This window comes from Artibeus jamaicensis, unplaced genomic scaffold (assembly GCF_021234435.1).
Source record: "Artibeus jamaicensis isolate MK-2021 breed Jamaican fruit bat unplaced genomic scaffold, CSHL_Jam_final contig_781, whole genome shotgun sequence".
Taxonomy (NCBI): domain Eukaryota; kingdom Metazoa; phylum Chordata; class Mammalia; order Chiroptera; family Phyllostomidae; genus Artibeus; species Artibeus jamaicensis.
This window is the reverse complement of record NW_026521968.1, coordinates 1,513,825-1,529,411: the sequence shown is the minus strand read 5'-3', so window position 1 is coordinate 1,529,411 and position 15,587 is coordinate 1,513,825. Positions and strand designations below refer to the sequence as shown.

At 49.6% G+C, this 15,587-nt stretch overlaps 1 protein-coding gene across 1 annotated transcript in view; it reads left to right on the top strand.

Moving 5' to 3' along the window:
• The window catches only part of LOC119056307 (protoheme IX farnesyltransferase, mitochondrial), a 121,435-nt gene extending 110,335 nt beyond the window's left edge, over window positions 1-11,100 (top strand). The window contains exon 7 of the mRNA XM_037154695.2: window positions 9,247-11,100. Coding sequence (XP_037010590.2) covers window positions 9,247-9,656 — 410 coding nt within the window. The 3' untranslated portion in view covers window positions 9,657-11,100. The remainder of the gene's footprint in view (window positions 1-9,246) is intronic.
• The last annotated feature ends 4,487 nt before the right edge of the window (window positions 11,101-15,587 follow it).

The following is a 15,587-nucleotide window of genomic DNA, read 5'->3' as shown; positions in this document are numbered from 1 at the left end:
AGGAGCAGGAAAGCCACAGGGTTCCGCTTCCTGGGGACCTAACCACAAATTGGTGTGTAGCTGGTTGGTGTCCAGCATGGTACTAGAAATCAGTGGGTTGCTGAAGCCTTCCTGTATTGTCCTCCCAAACTTGAGTGTCTTCTCTCACCTCCTGTCCTCCTGCCCTCCCTAGTCAAAATGTCATAATTTGAGAATTTAATAAAACATCAATCAGATTGTCTTTGGAAAGAGCAGCTTGGGAACACGAGAGAACCCTCAGGTGGAAATGAAGGACAAATGTCCAAAGGGCGGCGATCACCTGAATTTGTTCCTTGCCTTGGCCCCGCCTTCCCTGGCTACTCAGCCAGGACTCCATGCACCCAGTGCTGTCGTTTGCCACTCAGTCGTGTGCGCCTGTTTAGAAGTTTTACCCCGGGCTCAGTAGATGGTGGGCAGGACTGGAGAGGATGTGGCTCAGGGCCGCTGGGACATAGGAACCTGCCAGCGTCCTCTATTGAAGAAGCTCCCTGTCCAGTCTGGAGACAGAGGGCAGAGGGCAGATACAATAGCTGGAAAAGAAGAGGGTGGGTGTCCCAGTGGCTTGTGGAGTCAGGAAGTAGGTGTTCAGAAGGACCTTCTCCCTGTCCCAGCGGCTAGCTCGTCTGTGAGTTGTGCAGTGGCTGCCAGGCTGCTGAGGACCCCAGACTGAGCACCGGACAGCTTCTGCCACCTCCCCTCCTCCAGTAAAGGCCTGAAGCCCAACTTGAGGTGGGGAGGAATTATGGTTCTTTAAGGATCTGATTTTTTCTCCCACAGCTACTTTATTGTTTTTGTTTTGTTTTGTGCTGGGTTTTTGTTCTTTCCTATGAAATAGTGAAAAACCATTTCTTACTGCTTTAGGTGCCCCAGTGGGCGGGGTCCGAACCCGTGCTCACTGCTTCATCCTCAGTTAACCCAGCACAGGGTGAGCAGTTAACCCAGCACAGGGTGAGCGAGGCAGGACTGGGAGAGGAAAGAAATCGAACAGGTTAGCGTATGGAAATTGGAACACTAGGTCAACGTTGGTTGTTCCTGATATTTGCTATTTTATAGTCACAAAGAACAAGAAGCATCATGCTTTTCTTGCTGTGGATGCAGCACAGACAGCTTTAGTGGAAGTGTTGTTTCGAGAGGGCCTCGCTTTCAAATGCAGCCCCCACCCAGCACATGCCTGGTGTGTCTAAAGATCATCATCAGAAAGGATTTTGTCTGCAGCCATTCTCCTCCCGGGTGGGGCCTTTTCCTCCCACATGCCTAATGACAATTTGCCTTTTTTTTTTTTTTTTTTACATTAAACTGCTGTTAACTAGAAAATAGTAGAAATGCTCACCCAGGAAAACTCAGGAAGGCCCCATGGCAGGCTCGCCTCTGATCCCAGTTCTGGCCAGCTGGTGCCTGGGTGGGCTCCACACACAGCCGACAGCGTGTGGGGGAGGGTATGGACCTGCTGGGGTGGGCAAGGGACACTGAAGATCAGCGCTGGGTAGCATGCTTCCCCACGCCCAGCAGGCCCAGAGCTGTGTGCAGTAGGCCTCAACAGTGTTTATCTCCAGAGTCTATTTAGTTTCTCCGGGGGTCAGGTTAAAGACTTCCCCCTCCTCCTTGCTGAGGCCACTTCTCTTTCCATCAACCTCATTTCTTCAAAAGGCTCAGATTCTAATTGTAATTTTCCTGAATTTGAATGTATCCCAAATCTTGGGAATTTTCGGCATGGGCCTAGGTGACAGTCTTGAGAGCTAATTCGTAAATTGCCTTTGTTTTGTAATTCAGATGTTGTGTGGTGAACGTTAATTATGTCAGACAACATTCAGTTACAAGTGAGAACTTAGAAATGGGCTCTTATCAGGAAGTGACATTTGGCAGATGGATGGTTTTAGTAACAAAAAGAGAATGAGTTTTTTGGCCTCAGCTGGTAAACTACAAAATGTTAAATACCGTTTCACTTTATTTACCTCCTTTATTCCATGATAAGAAAATAGAATAAAGACAATTTATTCACTCTTTTATTCAACAAATATTTGAGGGCTCACTAAGTACCAGGACTGTTCAACCCAAGCACTTTTAAAGATTTCCTATAAAATGGTGCCTCCCTTGAAATCAAACTCAAAAATGAGTGTGTTCATTTTGTGTGAGTTTTTTCATAACTAGCCTTAGAGCCTCAGATGAATTAAGATATAAATGATATTTTTAAAGACAGAATGAAGAAGGAATGTTTTCATGGGAATGTTAGAATGCCAGACAATATTTAGAGCCCCGTTCTCCCCAAAGACAAAAACACAAAAGGCTGGAAATGCATTGCTAGACCCGAGGTTGGCAGGGTAATTGAAGGCTGACTCTGGTACTGAGTCTGCCCCAGTCTTGTCAGTGTGCTGGGTTGACCGCAAGCGACAAGCCTGAAGGAAATGAGAGCCAGGGCCTTGTATGGCAGCCTGGTGAACACAGTGCCTGGCTCAGAGTGCACATCTCACCAGTATGGTTCAAAGAACAGATTAGTGTTGGGCGCTTAGATGGAAAGAACCTGCAGGTGCCTGAGACCGCCCTCTGGGGGATGGTAGGGAGAGAAGAAGAGAGGGAAGCACTTTTTTCAGAGTCAGACAGAGCTTTGTGCTTCCTTTACTTTTGTCTTTCCCTTCAAATGCACCCTCCCCCCCCCGCCGCAGTGATTCCACTGGGCAGTGAGAAGAGTATGACAAGGTGAAGGGAGGGAGGGCACTTGTGTACCCGTCTGTGCCCTCCATTGTTCCTGGGTCACTTGCACAGAAGTTTCCAAGGGCAAGCAGTTACTGCCAAGCTCCATTTTCCACTTCCAGAGGACTTTTAATTTCCCCTTTTGTGGCTGTGCAGTTGATACACTGGCCCCACATCCTCTTCCCTTTGTTCGTGGTGCCCTCGAAGTCTATCGCCCCATTGAGGCTGATCTGTTACACAGAATCCTTTGTGTTAGCACTCAAAAGGAAGGCTTTGAAATCTGTGAGCATGAAGCTTTGGGTTTGGCTCTGCTTTTCCAGCTAGCCCCCAGTTTATATAGCCATGTAACCCTGACAGCACAAACGTAACCATGTGGAATGGATGAGCTACCAAGGGCCACACGTGGGGGAGCCTGTTGTACTGGGGGGATGGCCTCCCAAACTCAGCACCAAGGTTCACTGGAGCTGTGTTCCCTGATCCTTGTCAAGGGACTGGCAGTGAATGGGCTCAGGTGGGAAGGGGAAGAATGTAAGAAAGCTCACTGCAAGCAGAGGAGCAGGCTGAGACCACCACATTGCACTCCAGAAGTTTTGTCGGAAGATCACATGTGGAGTCTGAACTCCAACTTTAAAGTTTCGGCTCCATTCACTTAGAAACCGCTTAGCCAGAGCTGCCTTGGCTTTGCTCGCCAACAAAAGGGTGGAAGTATGCCATGGCAGCATTTCCAGATTCAGGCAGAGAATTTGGGAATACATGTATTTTCAAAGAGTCACTGGGGAGACATTGGTTAGCCCTGCCCCCTGATATGTCCCCCTTGTCAGAGCAAGGTGACATGAGATAAGGGTTCTCCCTAGGTGTCGCCATACGAAATGCAGAGTAAATGTGCTCTTTAACGTTTCCTTTGTGTGGAGAGAAATAAATACCACCCTGGACACCAGGATGGTCTCTGAAGCTGCCTTCAAAGCTGGGATTTGGCATCCTGGTCTCTGGAAGTTGCCGTCCTCTGAGAACCAACAGCTACAGATATGCCTCCTATTTCACAAACTTTCAGTATTTTATATATTCATAGACCAACAAATATTTTGTGAAAATAAAGGGAGCAGACATTTTTTCCGGATTGATTAAACCAAATGTGTACAAAGATTCTGCTGTTAAGTAGGAAAATGAAGAAATGCATTTAATAGAAGCACAAAACCATAGGTTTGTATGGATGGATTGAAACTCCAAGACCATCTTCAGATGTTGGTTTACAAATTGGAAGGTTTCCTCTTTTAGGAAGCCTTCCCTGACCTCTCCAAGGCTGACTTTGGTCTTCCTCCTATGAGTCCCAGACCCCCTGCCCCTGATGTCACATTCATGGACTGTCATCCTGTGGGTCATCTCTCCCTGGCCAGGCTCCAGCCGAGGGCCTGGAGAACAGACTGCACCCATCACCAGTGGGTGTGTGTGAGTATTTGTTGTTAGCAAAGATCAGCCCAGTAAAAATAGATGGCTCTGGGGTAGAGGGGACACCTTTGAACAAGAAACTGAGTGCTTTATGTTTACCACACAAGGAAGGTGGGCACCCTGCCCCTAGACCACTTCAGGTCTTCCTGTTCTCGTTCACCTTATCTTGATGGAGAGAGTAATTTGTTTTACATCGTGTAGATGAGCAGAGGCAGTTGCAGCCGATCAAGTAGAACTGTGAGGGGCTGGTGTTCTGATCGCAGTCCATTAAGGCTAAGCTGTGATTTCTAAAGCTCTTTGGTTTGTGACAGGAGCCAACCCCATACCCAGTTTCCTCTCACACAGAAAGCAGCACACAACTCTTATGAAAATGGTTTTTTAAATTGTTGCTTTAAGCAGAAGCATAACTGAAAAATGTATATTGAGCAAAATGGAACACCCCAGTTGGCACACTAAAAAGAGGGATTGGAGAAAAGACAAGGAAAATCCCTTTGGGCCTGATCCTTTCACCAGTTTGAAGTCAGTTTCCCAGCTGACGTTGCTTTTTCTCAGCCACTTTGGTGACAGCTCTGACTTTTGCTCCGTCCCCATTTCTTACTCATCACTGACATTCTCAAATGGATACATTTTGGTCTCATCAGTTTCCTGTGCTTGTGACTGACTGTCATAACTGCAGGCGGTAATGCAGTCTGGCCTTTGGGACATAGGATGGCTGGTGAGCTGCAGGTTGGCTGTGCCACGTACCTCACACTCAAAGCCTCACAGTGACCCGATGCCCTGAGAGTCTCTAACGGCCCTTCCTCTGCACCGGTCCCTTTAAAATCCAGAGAGCATCCATCCAAATACAAGGAGCAGTCTCCTGTGCCCCTCCTGGCTTACTATTCAGTTGTGCCTGGATAGTCCAGCCTGCCCTTCTGTACCCTCTGATCCCCCAAGGCTGCTCCCTGTCAAGAGAAACACTGCAGTCTGTTGCCAACGCACCAGCATTATGTCTAAAAAAACAATTTACACACCTTGGCTTAAAAATAGTTTATTGCTGAAATATGCTAACCATCATCTGAGCTGATAGACTTGCTCAGTGCGGGGTTGCCACAACCCTTCATTTTGTAAAAACTGCAGTGTCTGCACAGCACAATAAAATGAGATATGCCTATGATTGAAACAGACTGTTTTGAAGGTACCAGGGCTTTTTGGAAAGCACCCCTGCAGTTTCTCCTTCCAGCATGCGTCCCTCTGCTCGGCTCCACTGGCATTTGGATCACCATGTAGCAGTCCAATGTTACAGTCAATACGTGGCGGCAGTTTTCTAGAAGGGCTGGTTCACTGGGCTGAACACCCTTGGGCAAGTTGATTCATCCTCTCACTTATGAGATGAGAGTAAAACCACCTATAGGAAGGGCTGCTGTGGGCATTGGAGAGCATGTACGAGGGCAGAACTCCCCTACACAGGGCCAAGGGCACGACAGCCATGAGGCAGTTAGCTGGGATGTCCTGGAGACAGTCCGGAAGACCAGAAGCAGGACTTTTCATGTCTCCACCATGAGCACACTTGCCTGTGCACGTCCCCAGCCTGCGCCACCTAAGTAAAGTCATAAGGTCAGCCCCCCTCAGCACTCCTCACTGTCTCCTGCCATTCGTTGCCCACCCTCCTGTGGTGACCTGCTTTGCTGGGGCCAGTCCCACCAAATCCCCAGGACCGTCTGTTAGCTTCTCCTCCCTCACTCCAGCCTCCATGCCCTCCAGACAGGCCTGCAGTGTCTCCTCCCAGGATTTGATAGAATTCTGCTTCCAGCCAGTTGAGTCATGGCTCAAATGTCACCTTTGGGAAGCCTTCCCTGAGCAGTTAACCTACACCGTCACCTGATTTTGATTCAGTAAATAACGCTCATTGCTGTTGCTTGTGTTTATGTCTGTCCGCCCCTCTAAACTTTAAGCAGGGCTTGTCCTGGTGGCTACCACCTTCCTAGCACCCAGAATTGGCTGTGCATGTGGTGACCCCCATCACCCACCTACCTGTGGAGTCAGCAAATAGCATCTCCTTTTAGTATTGGCATTAAAATTGCAGTGTGTTCGCATGAACTAAGATATGTCTATATGTTATTTATAGATAGGGTTCACACAGATTTGGGGGCTCTACTGAAAAGGAACCCTAAAATCAAGGCTTTATTCTGTTTCCTCCCACATTGGACAGACTCAGTTGACTTACAGGAACCTGCAGGAAGCTGTCCCGGGGGATGAAAGCAGGCCCATCCCTCTTTAGTCTTTACACCGTGCAAGTCCTCCTCCCCACATTACACCTGCCTGCTATGCTTTGTTCAGAAATGGCTACGGCCCTGCCTAGAACATTGTGAATGAAAATCACTGTTCTTTCTTTTAGATGGCACCAAAGCCTGCCCCTCTTGTCCCTCTGCGCTCACTCTGTTGAGGAAGACAGAGGAGAGATTAAGAGGGGCTCGTTTCTCACCCTCATTGGCTTCCGCACAACAGGAGTCCTTCTGAGCTGTAGAGCCCAGACTGACTTTCTCAGTGATTCTGAGTCATGTAAACCACTCTCCATCTGGTGAATTCTGTGGTAACCATAGCCATAGCCCCCTCCTTTTTCTGAACAGTCCCTCAGATGCAGGGCTTCAAGGAGCCTGACTACCTGAAACAGGACTCTGGCTGTAAGTTCCCAGCCTGTCTGTGTGGAATAGCACTTCTCTGGGTAGATAACACTGGTCATAAACGGTCAGTTCTCTGATCAGGGACCCCCAGGCGACGGTTCAGCATCAGAAATAAAGCTGGGAGTCAGGGCACCCAAGACCCTCCACGGAGGGAGAAGGTGGGGAGTGGACCACATCCTGATAGTTGGCCGTCAATGGTCTCACATACCAGTGCTGGAAACAGTGGGCCAGAGGCTGTTGGTGCTAAAGCAGCTCGTATTACACAGGAGTTTTCCACTGAGGAGTCTCAGGCCCTCCACTGCAAGAGTACTGAGCACTTCCTGTACTCCACCTCCACAGACACGAAGACGGAACACATGCTTGAGGAGTTGTCCACAGTCAGCTAGGAGACACAGCCAGGATACTCAGCACAGCTGCGGCTCTGGGTACACATCCTGGCCAGACCCTCCCATAGCCATCCCAGCTGCTCTGTCAGATGTCTTTCCTCAGGGCTCACCCAAGGTCGCCTTCATGGGCTGCCCTCCCCACTTCCCTGTGTATCCTCTCAGTGAGCCTCATTGCCAGGATTCCCGACCGAGGGGTTGCTCTTGACGCTTACTCTGTTTCTGCTCCTGATCTCTGTGCTCACGACCTGTCATTGCTGCCACCTGAATTTCATGCTAGTCCAGGCTGTCTGTGTCCGCTCCACCATGTTCATCTCATCTCCTGATGAATCCTTACCTGCCCTGGACCTCTCAGGTGTGTTCTTCACCAACACTCCTTTCCTGGCACAGTCCCCCCACCTCACAGGCTCACATGTTCTTCCATGGAAAGGTCTTTTGTGATTCTGCTGCTTTGAAGAGAGCACTCCCATTGTTCTCTGCACTGCAGCCACATGCGCCTTTCTTTTTTATTTCATTTTGTAAATTATCATATAGTAAAACCGACCTTTTCCCTTTTGTCGCAGAGCTCTGTGAACACTAGTACAGGAGTCAAGTCCCTTCCGTACCTCACTGCACTGCATATCTCCCTGCCCTAAGGCCCATGCAGAGCCCTCCTAGGACTAGGCTTCTTCTTCTCCCTGGGAGCTCAGCTCAGATGGTCTTCCTCACAGCAGTCTCCCCCAGTCTCCCGACCTCGTGCTGCAGGCCAGTGTTGCACATCTTTCTGCATGCACAGCACTGAGGTGCTGATGGGCATCCACTAGTGTGGCTCTAGAGAGATGGTGGTAACTCAGTGCCTCAGGAACACATGGCTTTGTTTCATCCCCAGTGCTTGCACTTAGTGGGCACTCAGTAGACATGTTGACGTGACTGAATGAGTAATAAATCTCTTACTCAGTGGTGACTGTGGCCCCTGCTGTCTGACACTGAAGGAGGTGGCTTAGTGTAGTGGACCCCAGTCTTTGTTTGAGGCTCGTTTCAAACTCCTTCTTCACCTTTGGAGAATGTGTCATCATCTGATCTGTTTGTGTGTTTGTTTAATAAACATGAAACTCACCTGCAATCCTCTGGTCAGGATTAAATGAGGTCAACCGTAAAGTCTAACATGACAGTGCTCCATCAATGGCAGGCTTCACTACACCTGTGTAGGTGTGGGGAGGCCCTGCTCTAGAGAAAAGGGCTAAATGGTGCTCAAGGTACTAACACGTCCTTGTTGGAAAACTGCAAAACTACAAACAGGTTACTATTCTACCCTGGAACCCAGGTCCTTTGTGCCAGTCCATTCATTTAACTCGTAGTGTTTTAGTGCCTTCTGCCTGCCGCATCGTGCAGGCTCTGGGCAATTGGAGAGCCATGTACCAGGCACCTGCCCTGGGGCTCCAGCAGTGCCTGGTGGAATCATTGGTAGGTACACAGACAAAAACCAGAGTGTCCCCAGACGGGCCTGGAGCTACATACCTTTTCTGTCAGTGGTGAGCAGGGAGCTGCCAACAGCTCTGAGGCAGGACCTTGGGGAGCTAAGCTAGGTGGGCTTGGAGTATCCTTGCACCTGCTAAAGTACTTACCTGGCAAGGCCCAGTGTGTGAACACAGAGATGAAAGCCCAGCAGAGGTCCCACTGGGGCAGCCCGCCATAAACATGTTTGCAAGTGTGTAGGGGCTTCTTACATTGTGGTGGTGCCGGGCAGGAGCCTCAGGTGGCTCTTAGTCCTGCAGTGGGGCAGCCCACCTAGGAAGCCAGGATGCCCAGTGCAGGCACCTCCCCAATGAGGTATAGAGCTGGGGATGGGGGGTCTTGGAGGGCATTCAGCTTCTTAACCCTTCTTGTCTCAGATGGGAGCCCACGCAGGGCAAACAGAGCTAAGAGCAGAGCCCACAGAGAGTCTGAGATCCAGTGAAATGGGACAGAGTGCCTCAGGGCTGGAGAGTCAGTGGAGTGAGAGGAGTGATACTTTTGTCAAGTTTCTGATGACACATCTTTGCTTCCCTTTGTCTCTCACCCTCGCTCAGGAGCATGTCTTTTGGGAGGAATCCTGTACTCCTGGCAGTTTCCCCACTTCAATGCACTTAGTTGGGGCCTCCGAGAGGACTACTCCCGAGGGGGCTACTGCATGATGTCGGTCACCCACCCAGCCCTGTGCCGGCGCGTTGCCCTGCGCCACTGCCTGGCCCTGATCGGACTGTGCACAGCAGCCCCCATCCTGGATGTTACCACGTGGACCTTCCCTGCTATCTCGCTGCCCATCAACGTGTATATTTCCTACCTCGGCTTCCGGTTCTACATGGATGCAGACCGGAAGAGTTCCAGGAGACTGTTCTTCTGCAGCCTCTGGCATCTACCCTTACTCCTGCTGCTCATGCTCACCTGTAAGCAGCCGCCACCAGGTGGGAAGAGTGACAAGGGAGAACCTCAGGGTTGAAATCACAATGGCATGTGGGAAAAAACAAAAACATACCCTGAGATGCACAACTTTTCCCCTTTGCTGTTAGGCAAGAATATTTTGGTAATTCTGGAGCAAGAAAATTACCAGGATTTAGTACAAGCTTGTAAAGTGATTTGGTGGTTAATGGTCATATGATACATTTTTTAATGATGATATACAAAATGTTCCTCAAGTAAGAAATGGGTTAGCTCAGTTGATTAACACAAAGAGAGTTATTTTTCTCTTTGAGGGACTTTACATATCTCTTTTCCAGCCCCACCCCTCTCCGTTTTCTTCTTCCTCATATAGATGAACAGGTGCGCCTCCTCCTTGTCTGCCCCCCACCACACACAGCCCCACCTGCCAGCCCGACCTTTCAGGGTGAGCACTCATTCTCTGATATCTGTGGTTCTCTGGCCTCAGGTCCCTCGAGGACCATGTCAGAGGGCATACACGCTGCTGGCTGAAGCACCCCCTTCCCTGTGAATGAGCCAGGGCCCCCAGTTCCAGCTCTCTCTATCCCATACATATTCTCAACCGCATATTCCCTCAGACGATGACAGAATACCAAGGATGGGCTGTCACATGCCATTCGGAGGAAGAATTCCAAATGGTTGCCTAGGGAATCTCAGACTGGACTGCCAGTCCCTGCCCACCCCCAGCACATATCAGCATTTCAAACACTCCAAGGAATCAAAGGCATCTTTATAGTTCACTGTCAAATACTGGAGGAGCCTGAAGCACTTCTTCCTAGAAGGGTGGGAACCCCTCCAGCTCAGCTTCCTCACTGTTCTCTAGTCCTGTGTAGATGGTCAGTCCCCTTTCGCTGCAAGGCTCATCCAAGCCCATCTACGAGGGGAAGCCAGAAAAAGGTGAGCAAAGCTCATGTTCTTGTCCCTTCAGTGAGAAACACATTTTCATCCTGGCCTCTTTTGAATTCAGTAATTAGCCTCCGCATGTCCAGCAGCTCTGAGAGCCAGAGCCCGAGTTGGACTCCTTTTGAGACTGTCCCTGGTTCAGAGATGTGCGAGTGTCCCGGAAGCCAGGTGTGACTCAGTCGCCTGTGGTTCCACCAGCCCTTCACACATGCCCCTTTGTCCACTCTCCAGTTCTACTTGCCTGAAGGTCTTGAAGCTTAACAGAATGTTTTAATTACTCACTCTCTCTGTAGGAATTAATTTGGAGAGTTTAAGCAACATTTCAACTGTTGTTGCAATATGCCCGGTCTCTCAGAAATTTCTGGAATGATTGCAGATAGTGCCTGATCCCTGTTTCTACTTATCTGAAATATTTCCTGTTGGCAGTGTCCGGGTTGTTTACCGTGGGGACATGGCGCAGGAGTGTCTGGAAAGAATGTGCACAATTTGTCACAGCCCTGACTTTTGTAAAATGCTTCGGTTCTCTTTTTCTGCTGCAGTAAAGGAGTATAATAAGAATGGAATATCTGATGTCATTTTACTTAATCATCCATGCTGAAGTTGGACAGTTCCTGGTAGAGTTAATAACATCAGACCCACTTTCATGAGCTAGCAGAAGTCTGGAAGGCAGGCACATGGTTCTGTTTGCAGGCAGTGGGAGTGCGCCCCCTGGAACTTTGATACCTGTGCACCCAAAAGCAAAGGGCCATGACCCGCCTGCCCCCACCCTACCTTCTGCTCAGAATCATTTTATCTCTCCCATCCTTCAAAACCATCACCGAAGGAATCTTCCTGGGGGAGTCTTTGACCTGTCCCCCTGCTCAGAAAATACCAATGGCTTGTCATCCATCCAACATGTGAAAACCAAGCTTCTTACTCAATTCCAGAATACTCACCAGTTTTCTCTCCAAGAAACTTCTATGTGAAGCCACGTTGCTGACTTCTCACTGCTTCTCACACCTCTCAGAAGCTGTGCTGGCCCTCCCCAAACTCCTGTCCCGTATGTCCCAGGGTAGAATGTGGAATTTACACTCCTGTGACCCCAACAGCCCCAGCACGGACAGCTGTTTCATCATAAGGACCCCACTCCCATCAGCACTTCCCATGCAGGTGAAGCATATGTTACCCCAAATGCTCTTACCAGGTATTTCGGGGAGACGGTGCCTACTACAGCTTTCCTGGGGAGTCCCCAGGTATGTGTACACAGCAGAGCCTTGGGAAGACTCAAGGTTAAAAATATAAAATCTGAGTTTGCCTGCCTGGTGTTTCCCAAACCTACTAACCAGAACCCTTTGCCCAGTGTGACACCTCCCAGCTTTACCTTACTCTTTCCTCTACAACACATCCTGCCCAGCATCCTCACTTCCTGTTTGCTTTGCTACAAAAACAACTGGGACCCAGCACTTTGGTGCCCCATGGCAGCACCCGGGGCAGAACACAGCTTTCTCTACTCGCCAACTGGCATCATAGGAGACACTCCTGAGTTCAGCCTGAGCAACCGCCTCTCCCATCCCCTCCCAACACTGCGGGTTCTGGGATGCCTGTAACTGCCTGCAGGAAGAGCTCAGGGCAGAAAGACCTTTGGAAAATGCTCACTTGGCTTTTCTAATGACATGCTCACTGCCTAAGAGAACACCATTGGCCTTGAGGACTGGGTCAGGGTGTTGCCTTGGTCCTTTCTCCAGAATCAGGCCAGTTAGTGATTCCCCACAAAGTTCCTTGTCTGTGAGTGGCACGTTTTCTTCACCGGCCTAGTAGAATCTATGGTGTCGACCAACCAGGCAACCAAATAAAAAGCAAGTGGAAACCATATAGGGTCCAGCAGTTGGCTTGAATATTTGGCGTGCTGCCTTTGGTCTTTACCTGTTGGCTGTGAAACTTTTGAAAAAAGTTTATATCTACTAATCTGCCTAGAGTAGATGTTAAGCAGGAACAATATACTTGCTGCTTTGTTGGAAACCCAAATGTAATTGACCTCATGTTGGACAGGTTATAATTTCCAGCATCTTTTTGCCACAATTTTCTAACCAAATGTATATAAAGTGATGTTCTGGATCAAAGAACCTTTGACACTCAATTCCTAAGTCAGGTTCCACCACTCAGTTGCTGGGCCTCATTGTGCACATCGCAGGCTATCTGGGAGGCAAGGCATCTGGCAGCATCCGGCCACCCCAAGCTTGCATTCCAGTGGGCCTAGCCTGGGTCCTGCTCACTTTGCAGTCTGTTGAGATCACCAGGTTGAGCCCTCTGAAAATGTACCCCACCTGACCAATGCTGCTGGCTTCCTTTAACACCCCCCCCCATGTCCTATATGCCTACAGGTCTCCAATTTATCCTCCTCCCACATCTGCCCCACACGACAGCAGCCAGCCAGTATGGTCCTGCAAGGGCTTCCTTTCATCCACGAATGCTATGCAAAGTCCTTATAGTGCCTACACAACCTGGCCCTGCTCCCTGCCTATCTTGGACCTACTCTCTTGCCCCTACCCCACTGTCTTGTCCACTCGCCTCGCTTTTTCTCATGCTGGGAGCAACCCCACTGGGAACCTTGGTGTATCCTCTGCCCTCTGCCCGGAGTCCTCACCCAATCTGTCTCTGCTCGAGCATCCCCTTCTGACTTCACTGAATGACACTGTCAGACGTTCTATGTCCAACTGTATATTTATCTCATTACCACTTATTATCTGTCTCCCCCCAAGAATACAAGCTCCACAAAGGCCAGGACTTCATCTGCGTGCCACTTTATCCACAGCACCTAGAGCGGTGCGTGTCACAGAGCAGGTAATTGATCTGAGCTTTTTGAATGAAGAACCCCATTGGGTCCCATGGTCAGAGGGACAGGGTCTGTTAGTCACAATCAAGAATGAACGGATTCGGAAAGGTGTTTATAATGGGGCTACATGAAAAAATAGCCTTTAAGCCATTCTAATCTTGCTGGTGGTACAATCTTTGTTCCCAGGACTGCATCAGCCAGGAAGTACTTCCAGGCCACCAGCCCACAGCTCTGATTTGTTTCTGGAATTTGCCTCCTCTCTCTTCAAACCACCACCCCACCCACCACCATTCCTGCTGCATTCATCTGCCATAGCACCCCCAAAATATGCAACCTGCAGCTGTACTCACCTGGTTTTTCACTGGTTCCCTGCTTCCCCCTGCCCTCCCCCCACACCTCCGTTGGACTATAAGCTCAGTAAGGCAGAAACGTCTGTTTCTCCCTGCTGGGTCAAGGCACCTGGAACGGAAGGCACTCAGTAAGTGTTCATGTGGCAGGTGCTCCATCAGTGATGCAAGGAAAGAAGGAATGAGTGGCTTCAGGGGCCCTGATCTCTGCTCAGCTCACAGACCAGCACTTGAGGGTCTGAATCAAGGACAGAGGCAGCTCTCAGCCCGTTTTGTGAAGAAAGTGGCCAGAGTTGAATCAAGATGAGTTATTGTTATTTCCTCCTGATTTTATTTAGTCTTATTTTCCAAATTGCAGTAAATTTTCATTATTTTCTTCATCTTCAGGGCTATCTTGACTTAACTACTCAGCAGTAGAGTCCATAGTCAAGCTGTCTTCTTGGCCATCATTTCTCTTGGCCACTTCTCTTTCTGTTTTTCAAACATTAGCAGATAATTTAGCATCAGGTCCCATCTTCTTCCCTAATCATCTTCTACTAAAGTCATTGTTTTGACTCATTCCCTGCAAATATGAGCTCAGCCCTTACCTCCATGGTGTAGGAGCCAGCATGCGTCAAGTTCAGCTTAAAGGAATGGAATCCTAACCTGGTTTAATAAATCAGGGGTCTGCCTCAGAAGTGGAAGCTGAGAGAATGGGGCCCCAAGTGCAGAGAAGGTCAAGAAGGCTGATTGGCCAGATTGGGTGGGTAAAAATGGGCTGTCAGGGTCTTGGTAAGAACCAGTCTGTCCTCACCAAACAGCCCCCAGGGGGCGCTGCAGGCTGGGGCACTTCCTGCACCTGCTCTGGGCCAATAGTTCCTCTCGCTGAGGCAAAGCAAGAACTGAGCTGGGGACTGGCAAGGAGAGGGTGGGGAGGAGGGAGAGGACTCCACAGGAAACTTCAGAGGAGGCAGAGCCAAGTATTTGGCTGGGTAACTCCTCCCTACTCTGAACCTCTAAAGAGAGCAAGGTGACTCAGACAAACACTGAGGCAGAACATCAGAAACAAGGGCCCTACCCCTTCCCAGCTTTAACAAACAGCTAACATAAACCAAAACAAAGCTAAGTGAGAGGAGAAGCAACTTTCTCTCTGTGGCATGGGTTAACTCAACAGCCGTTCACTCTATTATCCACTGAGCAAATACCAGGGTGCTTTGTGTTTGGCCTGTGTGGGACGAAGAGAAGAACTGAGACGTGGCCCTGACCCCAAGGAGTTGATCCTCAGACATGTAGGAGAGAGTGCAGCCATGCAGGACAGCGGGGAGGGACACTCCATCTCTCATCACTCACTCCTGCCAGAGGGTTGCCTTTGCTCAGCCTTGCTGGGGCCTTCTCAGCACCTGCTTCTCCGTGGCCCTGGTTCTTGTGTCTCTTTAGTTAAAGACTTTCTTGTTCCTCTCTTCAGGGCTGCACACCCACTGCAGGGCTGGTCTGGCTGTAGGTCTCACTCCCCACTAAGGAGATCGGAGTGCCCCTGAGAGTTCAACCCAGCTCACAACCCTCTCATGCTCTACTCACACCCTCTGCTCTTCACAGATCAGTCTAGTATCTGCATCACCTCAGCTGGGTTTTTGTGTTCCAAGTAGAGAATGCAGTATAGACCATGGGATATTGGGCCAAACATGAGGAAGAAAGGGAGAGAGGGGCGAAGGCATTCTAGATGGAGGGATGAAGAGGAGCAAAGGCCCAATGTGAAGTTGTATGGAGAGTCTGGGAGAGTGTAAGCAGTTCTTCATAGCTCGTGTGCAGGAGCAAGGGAGGGACAGAGGACGAGGCTGAAGAGAAGCTGAGGGACCAGGTATGGCCGACTTCATGTATGCCCAAGTAGTCTGCACTTGACTCCCCCTCCACC